General features: G+C 46.8%; 1 protein-coding gene across 1 annotated transcript; it reads left to right on the top strand.

The window, feature by feature from the left end:
- The first annotated feature begins 6,726 nt into the window (after positions 1-6,726).
- Positions 6,727-7,678, top strand: LOC132583509 (olfactory receptor 6B1-like). Its single transcript, XM_060255137.1, has one exon. It carries the CDS (start codon positions 6,731-6,733, stop codon positions 7,676-7,678), a length of 948 nt encoding a protein of 315 aa, XP_060111120.1. The 5' UTR covers positions 6,727-6,730.
- Positions 7,679-21,253: the final 13,575 nt, after the last annotated feature.

The following is a 21,253-nucleotide window of genomic DNA, read 5'->3' as shown; positions in this document are numbered from 1 at the left end:
AACCCAAATGCTTTGCTAGCGAAGGCCAACGCAGACATGCATCCTCGAATCGATCGCACGGCCAATCCCTTACCTCTTAAGGAAACACAGTACCTCTTAAGGCAACTGCTCCACTGGGAGGGGCCAATCAATGAGATACCCTACCTCAGCCCTAAAGTCCTCAAACTGCCACATGGCACGCTCATAAGACTTCCTGGTGCTAGGTGCAATGGCTAAGCCTATCGCTCGGCAGGCCTCGGCTCTCCAATCAGCCATAGCTCCTAGGGCATTGGTGCCGCATCCATTCATCACTGGCGTTTGGGGCCAGCTGATGAAACCTCTCCATCTGTTTGCGAGAGAGAGCGTCAGCCACCTCGTTATTCACCCCAGGAACATGCTTGGCCAAAAACAAAATGTTAAGCCGCAGGCAGCGCAGAGTGAAGGCCCTCACCAGCCTCATAACCCACTGCAATTTGGATGTAAGGGAATTAATAACATGAACAACCGCCATGTTATCGCACCAAAAATGAACGGTGCAATTAACCATATCACTCCCCCACAGCCAAACCGCAACCAAAATTGGAAAAAATTCCAAAAACGTGAGGTCACGACTCAAACCGGCCTGAACCCACTACTCCAGCCACTCTTCCATGCACCAGTGTCCACGGAAGTAGACGCCAAAACCCAATGACCAAGCAGCATCGGACATGACCTGAAGCTCAGCCTCGAGCCTCATGTCCTCTCTCCAAAAAGAAATCCCGTTAAAGGATTCCAAAAACTCCTGCCACATCCTAAGGTCCTCCCTCATGCTGCTAGTAACCCTGGTCCTGTGCTGTGGCGAGCAGAGGCCCGCCATAGCATCACAGAACCTGCGAAGAAAAGGCCTACCCAGGGCAACTACTTTGCAGGCAAAGTGAAGGTGCCCCACCAACTGCTGCAGCTCCAGCAACGTAACCTTCTTTTTGCAAAAAAAAGACTTAATCCTTTCCTTCAAATCCTGCAACTTCTGATCAGGAATCCTAGATGACTGCTCTAAAGTATCTAGCTCGATCCCCAGAAACACAAGGCAATGAGCCGGGCCCTCAGTTTTTTCCTCGGCCAAAGGCACACCCAACTCGGCGGCCAAATAAATACAGCCGGCTAACAACTGAGCACAACGACCCGAGCTAGCAGGGCGCACAGATAGTCGTCCAAATAATGAACAACATCCTGCAAACCCACTTTCTCGCGCACAGCCCGTTCCAGAAAGGTGCTGAAACACTCGAAAGCGGCACATGATACAGAGCAACCCATAGGCAATGCCCTGTCCACGTAAAATTGCCCAGCAAATGAAAAGCCCAGTAGCTCAAAATCATCCGGGTGGACAGGGAGAAGGCAAAATGCCAACTTGATATCGCATTTCACCAGCTCAGCCCCCTGACCACAGCATCAAACGACGCCCACGGCCTGATCAAATGAGGTGTACCTGATGGAGCATAACTCCTCAGGTATGCCATCATTGACCGAGGAACCCCTGGGGTAAGAAAGATGGTGAATCAAATGAAATTCACCAGGTGCCTTCTTTGGCACAACCCCCAACGGGGAAACCCCAAGATTGCACACAGGAGGACTGGCAAATGGGCCCAAAATCCTGCCCTCCACCAACTCCTTAGCAATCGCTTCAACTATATGTTCTAAACCCATAACTGACTTAAGGTTTCTGGACCAAGTTGGTCCACGAGAACCTTGAAAAGGAATTCTAAAACCCAACGTAAAGCCGTTCAACAAATATAAACTGTCTTCCTTACGTGGGTACTTGCTAAGCCACTCTTTAAGAGGCCCCACCTTTATCGGTCTGGGACCCTTTTCCAGTTTGAAAAGAACCCCCGCCTGATCTTTTCTGACCCTTATGTGGTCGAACGCTCGGGAAGTCGTTGAAGGAATGTGGGCCAGCACACAGGGGGCATTCGTGCTTAAAGTGGCAGTCTTTACGACTGCACGCCCCCTGGGACCCAAACTCCCAGCAAAGCAAGCGGGGTTGAACCGCCTGCCCCGCAACACTGCGGGAGGAGGAGGACGCACCAGAAGGAGAAGAGGAAGCCTTAGTCACAAGGTGACCACTGTCAGATCGGTCCCCCAAATTGGGCTGAGCAAGTGACATCACCTGCAGCCACAACTGTTGGTGAATCCGATCCCAAGGGAGTGAAGGGTACAAAGCAGCCCTCATCCTGAACTCCTGATCATATTGGATCCAGGCCGGGCTGCTGAACATCATATACCCCTTGTATATGATGTCCATATAATTGAATCAATGCAGCGGCCCGCCAGGGCTGTGCACGTGCAATCACTCCCGCATATATGAAAAACCCTGGAAGCCAATTAGCCCAGGTCCGATCAACCTTCCTCTTCCTCAGCTTCTCCTTCTCTTTATCGTCCAGCTTCTCCTTGTCCTTCTTTTCCAATTCCCTAAATAAAAGGGAGAATACGTCCACGTATTCCCCTTTTAAAAATTTTTCCCTCGTGGAGGCAGCAGGTGATCTCCCAACGGTAACAACACTTCCCCAAAAGGCATAGCGCTAAAGGGGACCGCCCCGTAAGGAGAAGGGAATCCTCAGCCTCCATGCCAAGCTGCTGCTGACCCCTGCTGCCCCACCCCAGGCAAATTACCAAATGGACCGAATTGGCCCTGTGGCCACATCCAGTTGCTCTGCTGCTCCAAGCCTAAAGTTGAAGGAGCCCCTGCACCACCTAACGGAGCACCTGCCCCACTAGACCCAGCAGACCCCCAAGCCCCCCAAGGCCACACAGGCCCAGTATGAGGCCAGGAGCCGTCCCCCGACTTACCAGAAGGGAAAGCAGGCACCAACGCTGATCCAGTACCACCTGCACCGGACGACGTGTCCGCTCCAACATCAGAACCAGCAGGCCCCACAGCTCCTCTGGCAGCAACCACAGCAGATCTGCCCTCCAAAAGAGATAAGCGGGTCAATATATCTGCCTGCATAGCACCCTTAGAAAGCTGCCCCTTCTTAGGCAATTGAGGAGGTAAAAACCCCGATGCCTGCTCCAGAGCTCGCAGCCGCTGGAAAATGACTGCATTAACCTCATCGTCCCCTTCATTGTCAGAAGACGAAAGGGGCGGCAGGGGCCTAGATGGAGGCTTAGGAGCCTTACGGGCAGGCTGTTTCCCCTTTGACTTACCACTGCCTTTGCAACCCGACATTTTCACTAAAAAGGAACAGCACAAAGCAGAATTTCTTTCTATATTACCCAAGCCAAAGGCAAAGAAGGAAATAAAGGACCAAGCCCGCCTTCCAAATGGCCACCACCCCAGTGGACTCTAAAATGGCTGCCGCCACAAAACCTCCTAAAATGGCCGCCCCAAGAGCAACATGTGGGGAAGAAGGAGCAATGCCAAAATGGCCGCCAAGCACCAGGGAGAAGTACTGCACCTCAAAAATGGCCCCCCAAGCACAAGTTATGGGGAAGAAGAAGCAAGGCCAAAATGGCCACCAAGCACCAGGGAGAAGCACAGCACCTCAAAAATGGCCGCCCCAGGCACGATATATAGGGAAGAAGAAGCCAGGCTAAAAATGGCCGCCAAGCCCGAGGGAGAAGAAAAAGTACAAGCACCCCCGCAATTAATCGAATTGGCCGCCTTGCAAAATGGCCACCCCGCCCAGCCGTTCACCACAGACCTGGACAAATGGCCACCCAATCCCCTAACAGTACACAAGGGCACTCAATATGAACCTCTCGCTCCAAAAAACGCTACCCCCAGAGCCCCCAGCCAAGGAAGCCTCCCCCAGACCGAAGGGCACCCTGCAGCACAATTGGACTCAAAATGCCCAAGGAAGCTTAAAGAATGTAATTCCCAAGGGCCCACATCAACCCCCTCACACTCCAACTGTCAAATGTGATGACTCAGTGATAAATGACTCCCGTGACGCGCTCCGATCCTCCCGGCTGATCTACGCGATGATGCAGGCCAGCAAAGCCCCGATCGCACAAGGCGCGTGCAGACATGCTCCCAGCCAGCCCAAAAACGCCAAGAGGACTGCCTCAGCAATGGATGGGGCTTCAATAGTAACATTGAAGCCCCGCCCCCTCGAGACGCGCTCGCAGCGCGCCAAATTGTCCGCTCTTCCTCCGGGGGGGGGGCAAAATTCCCCCTTTCGCCACGCCGAGCCGCGGCGGGCTCCCGGAGGCTCCATTCTGCAAGTTAAAGATCCCTAACTCCTTTAACCTTTCACTTATAGTAGCAAACTCCAGGCCTTTTTTTGATCAGGAATGCACAGGAACACAGTTCCAGATGGCTTGGTGTCACGGGGTGTGGCCTAATATGCAAACTAGTTCCTGCTGGGCTTTTCTATCAGAAAAGCCCTGGCAAGCTCTGATCTGTAGGGCCATGAAGCTGATACCACCTTTTACTCTTCTTTTTCTGTTCAAACACTGCCTTATTCTCTACACTCTGAGTGTTGCCCTTCTGGGTATGGCAAAATAGAACAGGACGGGAAACTATTCTGCTGCTATAATTGCACTCAGTGTCTAGAAAGGATGATATCAAACAAATTAGGTAAACAAAACTCATTTCTGTCATCTTATAGACAGAGGGGTTATTTTTGTTTGTTTCCTTTAAACACACACACACTTAATGTAATCTTAGAGTAGGGAGGAATGTGGATCCAGGAGGTTGGATAGTCCTACCCTAGGACAGAAAATAATTCAGTTCCCAGCATCCCCAGTTAACAGACTCAGGTAGTAGATGATGTGAAAGATCTACGCCTGAGACGATGGAGAGCCATTTCCCCTCACAGTTTTATTCAGATATGGAACTTCATTGACCAATGGTCCCACTCTTTATAAGGCAGCCTTAAGTGAACTAAAAGGTACATGAACAGCACATGACAATAAGTCAGGTGTCAGGAAGAGGGCAAGACAGATTCCATGCTAGAATCATGAGACATGGGATAGGAAGCAAGCTGGACATGAGGAGGTTTTCTGTAGGGAGGAAGAAGCAAGAGTCTGCAGCATGGAGGAATCCTCTCCACCACTGAGTGTCTTTGACTCACTGTCCTCTCCAGTGTATGTGCAAAAAAAGGCAGGAATCACAGTTCTCTTGTTCTCTAAACATACACATAGTAGCAGAGAAATCCAAAATACATAAAAATGGCAGAAGTATAGAGAGCTATGACCCAGTGAGTGAAACTGTGTAACAGACATGAAGGTCCTGAACCATGCCTCTAAATGGTTTTGGATTTATACCTCTAAGAATCTCTGCAATATTAATTTTATTTTGGATTTTAATTATTTTGGGTGGCATACATATATGCAATTGATATTTTCCATTTATATTTAATGATGCAGGTCAACAGTCGAACACCCTGTGTCACACAGTGGCTAAAACCCAGGTGCCGTCAGGAGGTTCACCAGCAGGGCTAAGACTATTTGTTCATTATCACTGGGGAAATAAGAATCTCCCTGTGATTAAGACACTTCACTTACAAGAACTCACTTAAGGAGGTCTCTGGAGAGATGTCATATACATTTTGAAACAAGGGTACAAAATAAAGGACTGGAGTATTTTGACGCTTTAATAAGTACTGCATCATATGTTTTACAAGGGGGATTTGCTAATTGTTCTGAAAGTATTTCTTTAAGGTACCAAGAGGTTGCTCTTTGTAGACAGTCTGCCGTTCCCTTATATAAAGCCTCTTTTGTGTACTGTACAGATGAAGGTAGATTATTGTTCCCTTCAGGAAATTTAGTCATTTCTTATGATAGCTAGACAAATGTGCAACAGCTATAAGGACCTACTTCTCAACCATTCTTCATTGATGCCAGGTGATTGTTAAAGATATAAGTATATATAGAAGTGTGTGTGTGTGTGTGTGTGTGTGTCTCATTCCAATGACACTGCATAGGTTGTATTTAAAGATAGCACAATTCTCAGACTCTGCTTCTGGGAAAATAGCTTCATTTATGGGCAGATGCTGTCCAAAATATTCCATCAAATGAATTGTTCTATACAAGGAGGATGGGGGCTTCCTCTAAGACAAAGCCTCATTTGCAAAATAGAAATCAATATGACAATACAAGCTGATTGTAGTCAAGAAGATCTATGTCTGTGTGAATATGGCCAACTTTAAAATTCAACCCAAATCTACACAGAAGTAGATCCTGATTAATAATATTAATTTAACACATTTATGAAACTGGAGTGGGGAATTTCTATTATTATGGTTGCATAGTTGTTTGTTTTGTTTTTGGAACCAGTTCTTGTCTAGCACCTACTCATACAAGACAGAAGAACAGGTTTATTTTGAAGAGGACATTACTGCATACTTTGAGGGGAGATTACATTTTAGGTCCATTGTTGGGATAAAATGGAGGATAAGAAAATTATGTAAGCCATTCTCAGTCCCAATCGGGGGTGGGTGGGGAAAGCACAGTATAAATGAAATAAAATAAATGAACGAATGACAGAGTGGTGCCTGTTAGCTATTTTACAGTCCAGCATTAACAATGAATTACAATATCCTAAATTGATGTCGTCATCAGGGAGACAACATCATCAGATTGTCATCAAGTAACAATGAGATGCTCTATTACTTGAGGTAATACCTACATAATTAACTTTATATCAGAAGAGGTCTTTTGGGGTGGTTTTCACTTCCCAGCATTAGCTGTGCGAGAAAGGGTAAAATAATGTCTAGGCTTTGGGTCTTGGAGGCCTTATGATTTTCTAATTTCATTCTCAGTGATTCAAAATATGGAGCATATGGAGACAGATAACAAGACAGCAATAACTACATTTATTCTTCTGGGATTTGGGAATGATCCTGAACTTCAGATTCCTCTCTTCCTGGTTTTCCTAATAACCTACAGTGTGACCATGGCTGGAAACATCATCATCATTGTGTTAGTGATTAGAGATCATCAGCTTCACATCCCCATGTACTTCTTCCTTGGAAACTTGTCCTGTTTGGAGACTTTCTACACTTCAACCCTTCTCCCCAGGATGTTGGCCAGTTTCCTGACAGGGGACAGAACCATTTCTGTTGAGGGCTGCTATATTCAACTTTACTGTTTTGGTATATCTGCCATTGCTGAATGCTACCTACTGGCATCAATGTCCTATGATCGTTATTTGGCAATATGCAAGCCCCTCCAATATGCAACTCTCATGAGCAAAAGTCTCTGCTTTCTCTTGTCAGCTGTATCTTGGCTTGGTGGGATAACGGTCATGACTTTACTATTGAGTTTGATGTCACAGCTAAAATACTGTGGCCCCCATGAAATTGATCATTTTTTTTGTGACGTGATACCGGTGATTAATCTATCATGCAGTGACCAAACTCTGGTGACGCTGGTGAGCCTCACAGTATCTTTCATAGATATTGTTCCTTCTTTTCTTTTGACCCTGCTGTCTTACATTTGTATAATTGCTGCCATCATAAAAATCCCAACTTCAGATGGGAGAAAAAAGGCCTTTTCCACCTGCTCTTCCCACCTCGTAGTAGTTTCTGTATTTTATGGTTCATTGTTATTTGTATATGTGCTACCACAAAAGGAAGCTCTGAGAGAAGTGGACAAGATCTTCTCTGTCTTCTACACAGTCTTAACCCCTCTAATTAATCCCCTTGTCTATAGTTTAAGAAACAAAGAAGTAAAAAAAGCTCTAATGAGAGCTGTGAACAAGTTTGGGATTTCCAAGTGAATTATTGGAGATGGAGAGTAATTCATCTTTTGTCCTCCCCTATCAGTAGCCATGGCCTTTTTTTATATTAATAAGTATTTATTACTGGTTTGGAAACAGCAAGCGCAAGACCAATAAGATGCATAGAATGGTAACTGGGATAGCAAATAAAGTACTATCTTCTAAAAAGGGGGGGAAACTCCAGCTTGACTTTTTTGCAAACATTTTGCTTTTGTGATCAGCAAAAAAGCTTGCAAACCTATAAATACTTTTAATAAATAGAAAAAACAGGGAAAATTATCTTCCTCTGCCATTAAATAAGAATTTGTTTCTATGTTCATGTATTACTTTGAGAATTAATAACTAGTTTTCTATTAAAAATGTGACTGATTTAGCACTCACCCTTACACTGCTCTCACGTCCATCTTCTCAATGCTGCGTCCTCCCGATTTCCCACTATTTGTTCTGGAGCTGCAGCAAACATCTGGGTTTCGTGCAGCAAACTGCATGAAAACTGCGATGTTTACTGCAGCCCCGACACAAATAGGGGAAATTGGAAGGACACTGCACTGAAAAGACGGATGTGAGAGCGGCGTAAGGTGAGTGCGAAATTGGCATGTGTGTTTTATCCCCAGGAGATTATTCTATGCAAATAGAGCACCCTAGGACAGTTCTGGTTGGGAATACAACACAGAGGGAAAATGAGAGCCCTTCCTTCCACCAAGTAAGTTCAATCAGACTCTCCTTTATTTTTAAACAGACAGCTCCTTGTGGCTTCTTGTGGCTATGGGGAAGAGTCTCTAAAAATTGTAACAACTGGTGGGACAGAGCAGACAGAATTAGATGCTTGCAGCCTGCAGCAAAGCTGCTAGGCTGCAGAAGCAGACTTTGCCTCCCTCTGAGGAAGGGAGGAGATACAGCCTGTTTGGGTGAACAATTTAGGGGGCAGGGCCAGGCCATTGTAATGGCCAGACCTCCACTCCCTGCTGCAGTCCTCGGGAAGATTGGCTTGGGCAGGGAGCATGCTTTCGGCTCAGGCAGGGAGCGTGTGTTTCAAGTGGGGAAGGAGGCCTTGTTCTCCATCTGCGTTGGCATGGCCGTGGGAGACAAGAGCCACATGTCTTTGAGTGAGGTGGGGGCCACTTTGGCGGTTGAAGGTCCTGTCATGTGGCGGCTGGGGGCTCCTTGGCTCGTCGATGGTTGTTGGGTCTGCGGTGACTGTTCTGGAGAACTTCATTTAAGATGGCAGTATTGTTTTATTGACTTCGGCAGGGTGGCTTGCCCTCTCCCTTTGGAGAACTTCAATTAAGGCGGTAGTATTGTTTATTGTCTTCGGCTGGGTGGCTCACTCTCTCCCTCCTTGGGCAGAGAAGGGGTTTTTTGCTTTGGGCTCAGTCTCTTGGTGGAAGTTAGGGGAGAGTGGTGACTGAGTGAGTCAACCATTTTGCTTCCCTCTTTTGCTTCCCTCTTATTGGAGTGGGTTGTCGGCCATTTTGAGATCCCTTTCTTCTTTAGGGGTGGGCGGCCATTTTAGAAGGCTTTTTTTTGGTGGCCATTTGAGGGTCATCTTTAGCTTTTAAGGATGTCATGTGGAAAAGGGTCTGGTAGGTCAAAAGGAAAAAAGCCGGCGCCAAAGGCCCCTAAGGCACCTGCGAAGAAGCCTCCACCACTGTTGTTGTCATTTGATGATGAAGGTGATGAGGCAGTTAATGTTAACATTATGCAGAGGCGGGTATCTGGTATTTCTCCTTCTGAGGGGGGGGGAGGGTAAAGGCTTCTAAAAGGGGGCTCCAAGCGAATGTGTTAACCAGGTTGCCTATCCTTGAGGGCAGATCTGGTGCTTGCATAGCAGGCAGTGACATGGGTCTCGGCGGTCCAGATGCAGCATCAGGGTAATCATCAGGAGCTACTGGAGTTGGGTCAATGCTGGTGCCTGCTGGATATGTGGGTAAGGCTGGGGACATTTTGCAGGCGTATGCTGGGCTGGCTTGGCCGTGGGGGCCTTGGGGTTCTGCTGCGCCTGCCGGGCAGGGCATCCCTGCTGTGAGTACAGGGTTTTCTTCCCCTTTAGGTACGGGCTCATTATCAAATTGGGCTTGACCGACTGGTCAATGCGGCCCTAGTGGAGCTTGGCCGGGCGCTGGGCAGCAGGGTGTTGCAGGCTCTTTTATGGGGAATTGGGGCACCCCTTCTCCTTATGGGATGGTTCCTTTTACTGCATTACCCTTTGGGGATGTAGTGTTGCCTTTGGGGGACCATTTGTTACCTGCAGCTAGGGAAAAAAGTCTTAAAGGGTGAGTACATGGACATTTTCTCCCTCCTTTTTCAGGAGTTGGAGAAAAAGGACAAAGAGGACTTAGATGAAAAAGAAAAGGAAAAGTTGAAGAAGCGCAAAGTGGAGTGGACTTGGGCTAATTGGCTGACTGGGTTTTTAATCTACTCTGGGGTGATTGCTCAGGCTCAGCCTTGGAGGGCTGCTGCCCTTATCCCATACATGGACATAATTTACAAAGGGTACAAGGCATTTAGCAGGCCTGCCTGTATCCAGAATGATGAGGAGTTTAGGATGAGAGTGGCTTTGTATCCTCCCCTTCAATGGGACCATATTCATCAGCAGCTGTGGCTGCAGGTCATGTCCCCGGCTCGGCCAAATTTAGGTGACTGCTCTGATTGCAGTCATTTGGTGACCAGGTCAGGTGCGAACTATTCATTGTCATCTGCCTCTTTCCACAGTTCTGTGGGGCAGGCGGTTCAACCCCGCCTGCTTTGTTGGGAGTTCGGTTCTCAGGGAGTGTATAGCAGAAAGGCTTGCCAGTTCAAGCATGAATGCCCCAGGTGTGGTGGGCCTCACTCCTTCACTAACTGCCCTAAAGCCTGGGGACGCAAAAATCAAAAGAAGCCAGGAAAGGGGGGAGGAACCTATCAGGCTGGAAAAGGGGCCCAGTCTGATAAAGATGGGTCCGCTTGAGCATTGGCTGTCTAGGTACCCGCAAAGGACTGACAGCGTTTACTTGCTAAAAGGTTTTTAATTTGGTTTTAGGATCCATTTTTAGGGGCCACAGGCCCCTTTTATGTCTGGGAATCTTAGTTCTGTTAAGGGTTTAGAGCAGGTTGTTGGATATAAGATTGCCAAGGAATTTGCTGAGGGCAGGATTTTGGGCCCTTTCCCCCATCCCCCTGTGCATAACCTTAGGGTTTCCCCCTTGGGCATGGTGCCTAAAAAGGCACCTGGGGAATTTTGTTTGATTCACCATCTTTCCTTCACCAAAGGGAAGTCCGTTAATGATGGGATTTCTGAGCATTTATCCTCTGTTAGGTATACTAGTTTTGACCAGGCCATAGCCGTGGTGAGACGCTGTGGAGAGGGTGCTGAGTTGGTTAAGTGCAATATTAAATCTGCATTTCGCCTTCTGCCAGTGCATCCTGCGGATTTTGAACTTTTGGGTTTTTCTTTTGAGGGCCAATTTTACATGGACAGAGCATTGCCAATGGGCTGCTCTGTATCATGTTCAGCTTTTTTTTTTAAATAGTCTTTATTTGTTATTCTATTTAGTCCATTACAAGAAATATTTATATTTCCAATACGCCCTTCCTCCCTCTCCCCACCCACCCTTAACTCCTAGTCTCTTCCCCCCAGCTGTGGGCACAAAGTCTTAGTCTTCCACTGAATGTCCATCCTTCCTTCTATCGCTGTCCATTCTAGGTTGGTCTTCCATCTGGTCGTAATTTCCTTGGTTTTCACATCCCATGTTGTCGCCTTGTTAAGTACCGCCACGATGTCTGACTGTATAAATTCAAACAAATAATTGTGCCAGATTTCTACTGTCCATTTACTTTTGTCCTTCCAACCCAAACCAATGACCGCCTTACCCGCCAATACCATAGCCTTGACTAAATTTTGCATACTCCTGTCTATTATCGGGCCACCTATTGTACTTACCAACATAAGATTAAACTCTATAGTTAATGTTATATTGCATACTTTTCTGATTATTTTGATAATTTTGTTCCAAAAGGTCTTTACTTCCGGGCATTCCCACCACATATCAGCATACCACCCCTTAGAAAGTTTACAATGCCAGCATAGCGGACTCAATCCTGGAATCATATTAGCTAATTGTGCTGGAGTCTTATACCATTTTGTAAGAAATTTATATTCAAGTTCTTTAAATTTAGTTAATTTAATTTCTTCTTTTCCTTTCTTAATTTTTTCCACCGTCCTCTCTGATAACCAGACCTCCTGGCTCCATCTCCTCTGTAAATACTCTACTATTTTTTCCTTATTTACTATCATCATTCTATATATCTTCCCTACCAAACCCTTTTTCTGCTTTGCCATTTCTTTGTATAATACTTCCATTGGCGTGTCTACCCAAAAATCTTCATTTTCGCTAATACTTTTTATTATCTTGCAAAGCCCAGCTACTTTTAACCAATATTGTTTTTCTATTTCTTCTGTTATTTCCTGTAAGGGTTTAAGATTTCCACTTCGAAACATGTCTTCCACTCTGCAATAACCTTTGAGGTTTAACCTTTCCCACCAATTAGTTTCTTGCACTTCCTCACTAACAGTTTCCAGGGGTGCCCATCTAGAAACTCTTCCTAACCAATGCGGCTGCCATTTCTTCCCAACCTCTAATGAAGCTCTTCTAGGGCCTATTGTTAATAGTAAGTCTTTATTCGTAACTTTAGAAAAAATGCCTGATCTACCTATATTATTATTTATTTCATTCTCAAACTTGACCCACTTCTGAGTCTTTTCCTCACATATTTCTAATAATGGTTTTAATTGGAAGGCTTCGTAATAAATATTTAGGTCCGGAATTCCCCATCCAAATTCTGATTTATGATTATATATTCTTCGCTTATGGAATCTGATATTTTTACTGTTGAATATCCATTCTATATATGCTCTATTGCATTGTTCAATTTTATTTTTCCTTGATCCCAGAGGCAATGTTTGGAATAGGTATGTTAACTTTGGTATCCAAAACTTTTTAGCTCTTCTTATTCTAGAAGATATCCCTAGCGTTTTATTTTTCCATCTTTTCATGTCTCTCTCAATTTTTTCCATATTTTATCATACTTATCCTTTATCATTTTATCAATATTTTTATGTAGAACTATACCTAAATATTTATATTTCTTAACCCCCAATCCTATTTTTGTAGACCTATTTATCTCTTGCCTTTCTTTTCTGTTAACATTAAAATAAATCATTTCTGATTTTGCCAAATTGACCCCTAGTCCCGAACACTTTTCAAAGTCTTCTAGGATAATCTTAATCTCTTTAACACCCTCTTTAGGGTTAGTCATAATTACAATAATATCATCTGCAAAAAGGTTAAGCTTCATCTCTTCGTTACCTATTTTATAGCCCTCTATTCTACCCGAATTTCTAATCTGTTCCACTAGTTGTTCCATTGCTATTATGAATAAGAGAGGAGATAGAGGACAACCCTGTCTTACTCCTCCTTGTATAGGAAATACTTGTGTATGGTTGTTATTTACTCTTACTTTCACATTTCCTCCTTTATAGATCTCCTGAAGTGCCTGCAGGAACCTTTTCCCTATCCTGATTTTCCTCAATATTTGCCATAGAAATTCATGAGATAGAGTATCAAAAGCTATATAAATGTAATCCTATTTTAGTAAGCCTATTTTTTCCTTCTGACCATGGTATAGGGCATTGAGTATATTTCTAATGGGGTGTGAGATGCTTCTACCCTTAATAAACCCATATTGGTCCCCTTTAATGATTGTCGAAATGACCTTCTGAAGTCTATTAGCCAATATTTTTGCAAAAATCTTATAGTCTTGGTTTAATAGACTTATTGGTCTGTATGAACCTACCTCTTCCAGGTCCTTTTGAGGTTTTAGAATTAATATTTCTGTTTCCCTCCACATACCTGGGGCATTCTTTCTTCCCAACACTTTATTGAAAACTGCTTGCATTTCAGGTGCAATAATTTCAATCATTTCTTTATAAAATTCACCTGTAAAAGCATCTAGCCCTGGTGATTTGCCTTTTTTAAAAACCTTTTTTAAAAACCTTTTATTACATCCTTTATTTCCTGGACTGAAATATTGCCTTCTAATGCTTTGATCCTCTCTTTCTCCAAAGAAAGACTAATTGACACCTGGAACTCCTTTATGGGCTTTTCCTTATACAAATTTTTATAAAAATTCTCAAAGGCCTTAATAATTTCCTTCGGGCTTTGTTTTTGGATCTCTTTTATTTTGTTTTGTTTTGCAGTGCAATATTTTATCATTTGTTCCTTTTGTAACTTCTCCAATTCCTGAGATTTGTCTTGTCTTTTTTCGTACCATTCTCTTTTCATCCTCTTTATACAATGCCCCCTTATTACCGCTTTGGCAGCATCCCATAATATATTAGTGGGAACCGTTCCTCTGTTTTCCTTAAAATATAAATGTATCTGTGTTTTCCTCTTCTTTTGCCATTATTAAATTATTATATCTCCAGGGTCTATTTGTTATTGGTAAATTTAACTCCAACTCAATACTTATAGGAGCATGATCAGATATCCAGATTGGAAAGGTTATAATTTCTTTTCTAGACATATTATTCTTTTCCAGGACTATATAATCTATGCATGATGCCGTTTTATGCCTACTAGATATGTGTGTGGGTCTAGGTCTAAAACTTGTAAACCCATGTGGTTCTTTCAATCCCCATTCTTCCAACTTAATATTTTTATTCTTTGTTATGAACATGTTAAAGTCCCCTGCGACTATTAATTCACCCTCTAAAAATTGTTGAATCTTTTTGAAGACCTTAATTAGAAAATTCTTTTGTTTTTTATTTGGTGCATAAATATTCACTAGGGTAACCCGTTTACCTTCCATTTTAAACCTAACTATTAGGTATCTACCTTCTGTCAGACATTGGAGAGTACTATTATGATATTATGCTGAATGTAATTTCTAACCTGCTTCTTGACATGACTAACTCCATTCTGAATCCTGATTACTAACCATGAAACAAAGACCTTGCATATCAAACAGCTCTAGAGATGTTACTAACCCCCACTGTGAATTGCTCTGCATAGCACTAACAAGAACAACAGTTCTTTGAAGATAACAGTCCTCAAGGAGAGCCAGCAGGGCTCCTCCATGGGAAGAGGAACCACAAGTGATAAGCTGGAGGGAAAGTGTTACTTGTAGCCTAGAAGTGTGAGGAGAAGAAGAAGATATTGGATTTATATCCCGCCCTCCACTATGAAGAGTCTCAGAGCGGCTCACAATCTCCTTTACCTTCCTCCCCCACAACAGATATCCTGTGAGGTGGGTGCGGCTGGAGAGGGCTCTCACAGCAGCTGCCCTTTCAAGGACAACCTCTGCCAGAGCTATGGCTGACCCAAGGCCATGCTAGCAGGTGCAAGTGGAGGAGTGGGGAATCAAACCCGGTTCTCCCAGATAAGAGTCCACACACTTAACCACTACACCAGACTGGCTCTATACCATATTGTTCAGAATTGTTTTGATGTAAGGGCTTAAAACTCTGTGCCTGCTACCCAAATGTATCAGTTCCAATAACTGCCTATTCAGAACTTTGAGATATCAAATAAACACCTTAACTTTTGCAACAAATGGAGGTCTGTTTACTTTGAACTCCAATGTCTGACACTTTGGAACTGATCCAATACTGGTTTATCTGAACTGGCAACTTGTTAGCTGGATAGCCGCCAAAGTACCGGATAACAGAGAACCTACCAAACCCATAGAGGGGCGAGGGATCTCGCCAGGTGTCACAGTTGACCGAAGGAAGGGGGGATCCCCGCTGCATTTTTCAACGCTGCTCTTCACCCTGAAGAAGTGGCAGCCCCGCACCTCGACCGCGCTGATGGACGAGGCAGCCGGGCGTTTTAGCAACCTGTTCACCGGAGCGGGAGCAGAAGGAGAGGACGTACCAGCTGGAGACGACCGAGGCGGTGGCCCGGGGGAGGATGAGAGCCAGGGCCCAAAAGGAAGTGAGGACGTCCAACTGCTGAGGAACGAGATGCGGGTCTGGCTGAGGGAGATCCGAAACGAGTTCCAAGCGGGCAGCATGCACATCGCCTATGAAGTGCAGAGGCAGCTGGACCAAATGCGGGAGCAGATGCAAACCCCGCCGGGCGAACCAGCGCCACGACCAGAACCAGAAGGGCCACCGACAGATCTGCCGGCTGACCCTCCAGGAGAACCAGCAGAACTCCCCCCGGACCTCCCAGCTCCAGATCAACCGGGGGGACCTCCAGGCGAGCCGGGGGCGGCACCAGCCCCAGCAGGCCCACTGCCGGTCCCTGGCCCAGCTGTACCACAGGCCCCAATCCTTCCTCCCGTGTGGCCAGTGGGACCTGTGGCCCACCACCCCTGATGCCCTGGGTGGGAGGCCAAGATCACATTTGATGGCGACCCAGAGGAAGTGGAATACTTCACCATACAGTGCAACAGCTTCATGACCCACTGGGGAAACACTTTCCCAACCGAGCTGAGCCGAGTGGACTATTTGGCGTCCAAGCTGAAGGGGGCTGCGAGGAGATGGTTCATTAGCCTGTATGAGACCCAAGGGCCTGAGCTGACCACCGTGGCAGGGTTACTGCAAGTGATGTTACAGCAGTATGGCGACCCGTTACAGAAAGTCAGAGCCCTCGCTGCCCTACGAGAGCTACAGCAAGGGGCGAGGACAGTTCGAGAGTACGCCGCCGATTTCCAAGCCCACTGCTCCAAAGTTCGAGGCTGGAACGAGAGGAGGAAGTACGAGGCCTTCCACAATGGCCTCAATGCAAGCATCCTCCACTGATGTTTCCAGCAGGCTCGCCCCCCCCCACCTTGGTGGGATGGATACAACTGGCCGGAGAGGTAGAGACCAACCTGAAGCATGTGGCCCTGTGGCGCCAGCAGCAACAAGGGGTGAAAGGGGGGCAAGAATCCAAGGCAGGGGCTAAATCCGAGCCAAAGAAGGCAGCACCTCAGGGGAGCATCCCCAAAGAAACCCCTGGGCGCCGATGCTTCCGATGCGGCGACTCAGGGCACCTGGCAGCTAACTGCCCGGAGAAGCCATGCGCACCCCCCATAACCCCAAAATAGATGGTGGTCGGCCAGAAGAAAACCGGGAGGAAGCCCAAAGAGCCCAGTTGGGGCAGCATCGCCACATCCATGGCGCTTGATGAGAATTCTATAATAACCGAGGACTTGGGAGAAGAATCGTGGGAACCAGAGTCAGCGGGAAATGAGAGCGACCTGCACTGAAGGGTGCCGGATGGCAGGTCGTGGATTTGACGGCACCACTACAGGTGAGAATAATGGGGGCCCTACTCTTTCTGCCAGTGACTTTGTTAAACCCAAAGTTGACGCGGTTCATGCACACCCGAGCTTTAGTAGACTCCGGCTGCACCCGCGAGATCATAACCCCAAGACTAGTGGACGCTTTAGGACTAGCTAAGGTCCCACTCCCCCACCCAATCCAATTTGAGCAGATGGACGGGACAGCTATGAGGGGGGAGCCCTGCACGGAAGAAACTCAGGGACTGGAGGGTGGAGGTCTTCATAATTTCCCCCTCCTCATCGTTCGATATGGTGGTGGGGGTGGGGTGGCTGGCTCGACATCAGTCGGACATCCAATGGGAAGTGCAGATGATAGACTTTACTGACCGGCGGTGCACCCACCACCACTGGCAGGAAAAATGGGGGCCAATGCCACTCCCCTTGAACGAAAAGACGTGCGTGTCAGTGGAAGAGATCCATTCCATCCCCAAAGAGTACCGAGACCTCCGCAAAGTGTTTAGTGAGGAGGAGGCCAATGAGCTCCCACCTCACCGAGACACTGACTGTGCCATTGAGCTAATACCGGGGCAGGAGTTACCCAAAGCCAAGCTGTATTCGATGGGGTGGGCCAAGAAAGACGAATTACCCAAATTTATTGATAAAAACCTGAAACGAGGGTTCATTAGGCCAGCGACAGCGCCTCACGCGGCCCCGGTCCTCTTCCGGAAAAAGAAGGATGGGAGCCTAAGACTTTGCACAGACTTTCGAGGGATAAACGGGATTTCAATGTCCAACGCCTACCCCATCCCCCTGATCAAAGACTTACTGAGCACACTGTTGGAGGGGTCAGTGTTTACCAAACTAGACCTGAGGGATGCTTACTTTCGTGTTAGGATTAAAGAGGGGGACAAATGGAAAATGGCATTCAATATGCCCATGGGACAGTTTGAATATCTGGTGATGCTGTTCGGCTTGCAGGGGGCATCAGGGGTGTTTATGAACTTTATATATGAAGTACTATGAGAGTATTTGTACAAGGGGGTGGTGGTGTACCTGGATGACATCATTATCTATTCAAAAGATCTAGAGTCGCATGTGCCCCTTGGTGCGAAAGGTGCTAACAACCTTATATCATCACAAACTGTATGCCAAGCTATCAAAATGCAAGTTCCACCAAACGGAACTCGACTACTTGGGCTTTCGGGTGTCCGGGGAGGGATTGGCGATGGACCCAGCTAAAATACAAGCGGTGCTGGAATGGAAACCCCCGAGGACATGCAAATAGCTCCAATCTTTCCTCAGGTTCGCAAATTTCTATAGGGGGTTCATACAAGGGTTCGCCCAAGTGATATTGCCATTAACTGATCTCCTGAAAACAGAGGGGAAGGGGACGGAAGCAAAAAAAAAAACAACGAGGGCGAAACTCCCATGGACACCCAGCTGCCAGGCAGCGTTCGATGAACTTAAGAGACTGTTCACTAGTGAGCCCGTGTTAGCCCATCCGAATGAGCTAAAGCCTTTTGTGGTCCAATGCGATGCTCCCGACATGGCCATAGGAGCTATACTAATGCAGAGGGATGAGGAGGGGAGGCTCCGACCGTGTGCCTATATTTCGCACAAGTTTCCCCCCCGAGCAACCCAATTGGTCAGTCTGGGACAAAGAGGCATTCACTATAATGTATGCCCTAAAAACTTGGAGATCCTGGTTGGAGGGGGCTAGGGTGCCGTTCGAGATCTGGACAGACACAAGAACCTAGAAGCCTTAACGGGAAGGAGAAAATTGACCGCCAAACAAATCCGGTGGGCGGGGTTCTTTGCCAAATGTGATTTTGTGCTCAAGCACATCCTGGGATCCATAAACTTCTTGGCTGACGCTCTATCTCGCTTGCCCCAGCAAGAGAGCCAGAGGGAGGAAGTAATAGACTCAATCATCCCTCCCTCTGCAATAGCTGGGGGGGGGGGTGACCACCCGGTCCGGAAAAAAACCAGGTGACCAGAACCGTGGGGGGGCAGCAAACTCATCGAAGAAACAGAAAAGGAGGGAGAAGGGAGACCAGAAGTTGTAGTGAAAGGAGAGGGGGTGGTGGTACTATGAGGGGAAATTCTACGTACCAAAGTCCCTCCAATCAGAGGTTCTCCAGCATTGCCACTGCAGTAAACTAGCCAGCCACTTTGGTTATGTGAAGATGCTACATTTGGTGAACCGCCAATTCTGGTGGCCTCAGATGAAAAAGGACATTTCCGAGTTTGTGGGCTCGTGCCCTATCTGCATCATGGCCAAGCGGAGGGGGGGGGGAAACCGTCGGGCTGCTACAACCCCTCCCCACAGCCAACCGGCCATGGTCGGTGGTGTCAATGGATTTCATAGTGGAGCGCCCAGTGTCCCAAAGAAAGACAGTGCTACTGGTGGTGGTGGACACTTTCTCCAAGCAGGCGCATTTTATCCCTTGCAAACAATTACCAACAGCTAAGAAACTGGCCTATTTGTTCTTCCATCATGTGGTCAGGCTCCACACATTCCCTGACAAGGTCATTAGCGACTGCAGGCCGCAGTTCGTTGCCAACTTCTGGCGGGAGTTTTGCAAAATGGCAGGGATAGAGCAGAGCTTGAGTTCCTCCTACCACCCTCAAACTGATGGACAGATGGAATGCGTAAACAGTCTTCTGGAACAGTACTTAAGGTGCTATATCAATTACCAGTAGTCCAACTGGGTAGAATTGCTCCTGTTTGCAGAATATGGTTATAACAATATCTTGCACAGTTCAACCAAAGCCTCACCCTTCCAGATAGTAAACAGCTATGAAGGCAAGCCATTCCCCTTACTACCTTTCTCTCTCTCTCAGCTTGACTTCGCGAACGAAGATTTAAGAAGGGTGCATTAGTCCACGTCTGCTGCAGGCTCGCTGGTGGCTGACAAGACCAATGCGGGACAGGCAGATCCGGCCACAGTGGCTGCAAGGGAAAGTCTGATTTGGGGTTGGTGCTGTAGCAGTGCGAATCTTCCTCAATTTCCTTTTGTCCTCAAGACCAGCTATGCGTACATTCTCAAAGGAAGAGACAGCCTGGTGGATGGTGTGCCTCCATGCTTTGCGATCTGAGGCTAGGTGATGGTTGATGCGACAGGTGCCAAGGGATTTCTTCAAGGAGTCCTTGTACCTCTTCTTTGGTGCCCCTCTATTTCGATGGCCGGTGGAAAGTTCGCCATACAGAGCAATCTTGGGAAGGCGGTGGTTTTCCATCCTAGAAATATGCCCTGCCCAGCGCAGCTGCGTCTTCAATAGCAGTGCATCGATGCTTGTAACCTCCGACCTCTTGAGGACTTCAGTGTTGGTCACAAAGTCACTCCAGTGGATGATGAGGATGGTGCGAAGGCAGCGCTGATGAAAGCGCTCAAGGAGTCGCAGGTGATGACGGTATAAAACCCACGATTCGGAGCCATAGATGAGGGTTGTCATCACAACCGCTTTGTAAACATTGATCTTTGTGCCTTTTTTCAGATGCTTGTTGCTCCACACTCTTTTGTGCAGTCAGCCAAATGCACGGTTTGCCTTTGCCAGCCTGTTGTCAATCTCCTTGTTGATCTTGGCATCTGAGGAGATGATGCACCCCAGGTAGCTGAACTGCTGGACTGTCTTCAGTACTGATTCACCCACAGTGATGCAGGGAGGGTGATAACCTTCCTGGGGTGCAGCCTGGTGGAGAACTTCTGTCTTCTTCAGACTAACTTCTAGGCCAAATAGCTTGGCAGCCTCTGCAAAGCAGGAAGTCATATGCTGCAGAGCTGATACCGAGTGGGAGACGAGTGCAGCATCATCAGCAAACAGTAGCTCTCGGATGAGTTTTTCCATTATCTTGGAATGAGCCTTTAGTCGCCTCATGTTGAACAGGCTGCCATCAGTGCGATAGCGGATGTAGACACCATCGTCATCATCTAGATCTACTGCGGCTCTTTGAAGCATCATGCTAAAGAAGATCGTAAAGAGAGTTGGCGCGAGAACGCAGCCTTGCTTTACAACTATGCCTATTGGGAAGGGCTCCGAGAGGTCATTGCAGTGTCTGACGTGGCCTCGCTGGTCTTCATGTAGCTGGATGATCATGCTGAGGAACCTTGGGGGACATCCTAAACGTTCCAAGATTTGCCACAGGCCTTTCCTGCTAACAGTATCGAAAGCTTTGGTAAGGTCGACAAAAGTCACATATAGCCCCTTGTTCTGTTCCCTGCATTTCTCTTGGAGCTGCCTGAGAACAAATACCATGTCGGTGGTGCTCCTGTTAGCTCTGAAGCCGCACTGGCTCTCTGGGAGGAGTTCTTCTGCAATGGCGGGCAC

This window comes from Heteronotia binoei, chromosome 15 (assembly GCF_032191835.1).
Source record: "Heteronotia binoei isolate CCM8104 ecotype False Entrance Well chromosome 15, APGP_CSIRO_Hbin_v1, whole genome shotgun sequence".
NCBI lineage: Eukaryota > Metazoa > Chordata > Lepidosauria > Squamata > Gekkonidae > Heteronotia > Heteronotia binoei.
The sequence above is the reverse complement of the archived record's forward strand: the minus strand, read 5'-3'. Positions and strand labels throughout refer to the sequence as shown.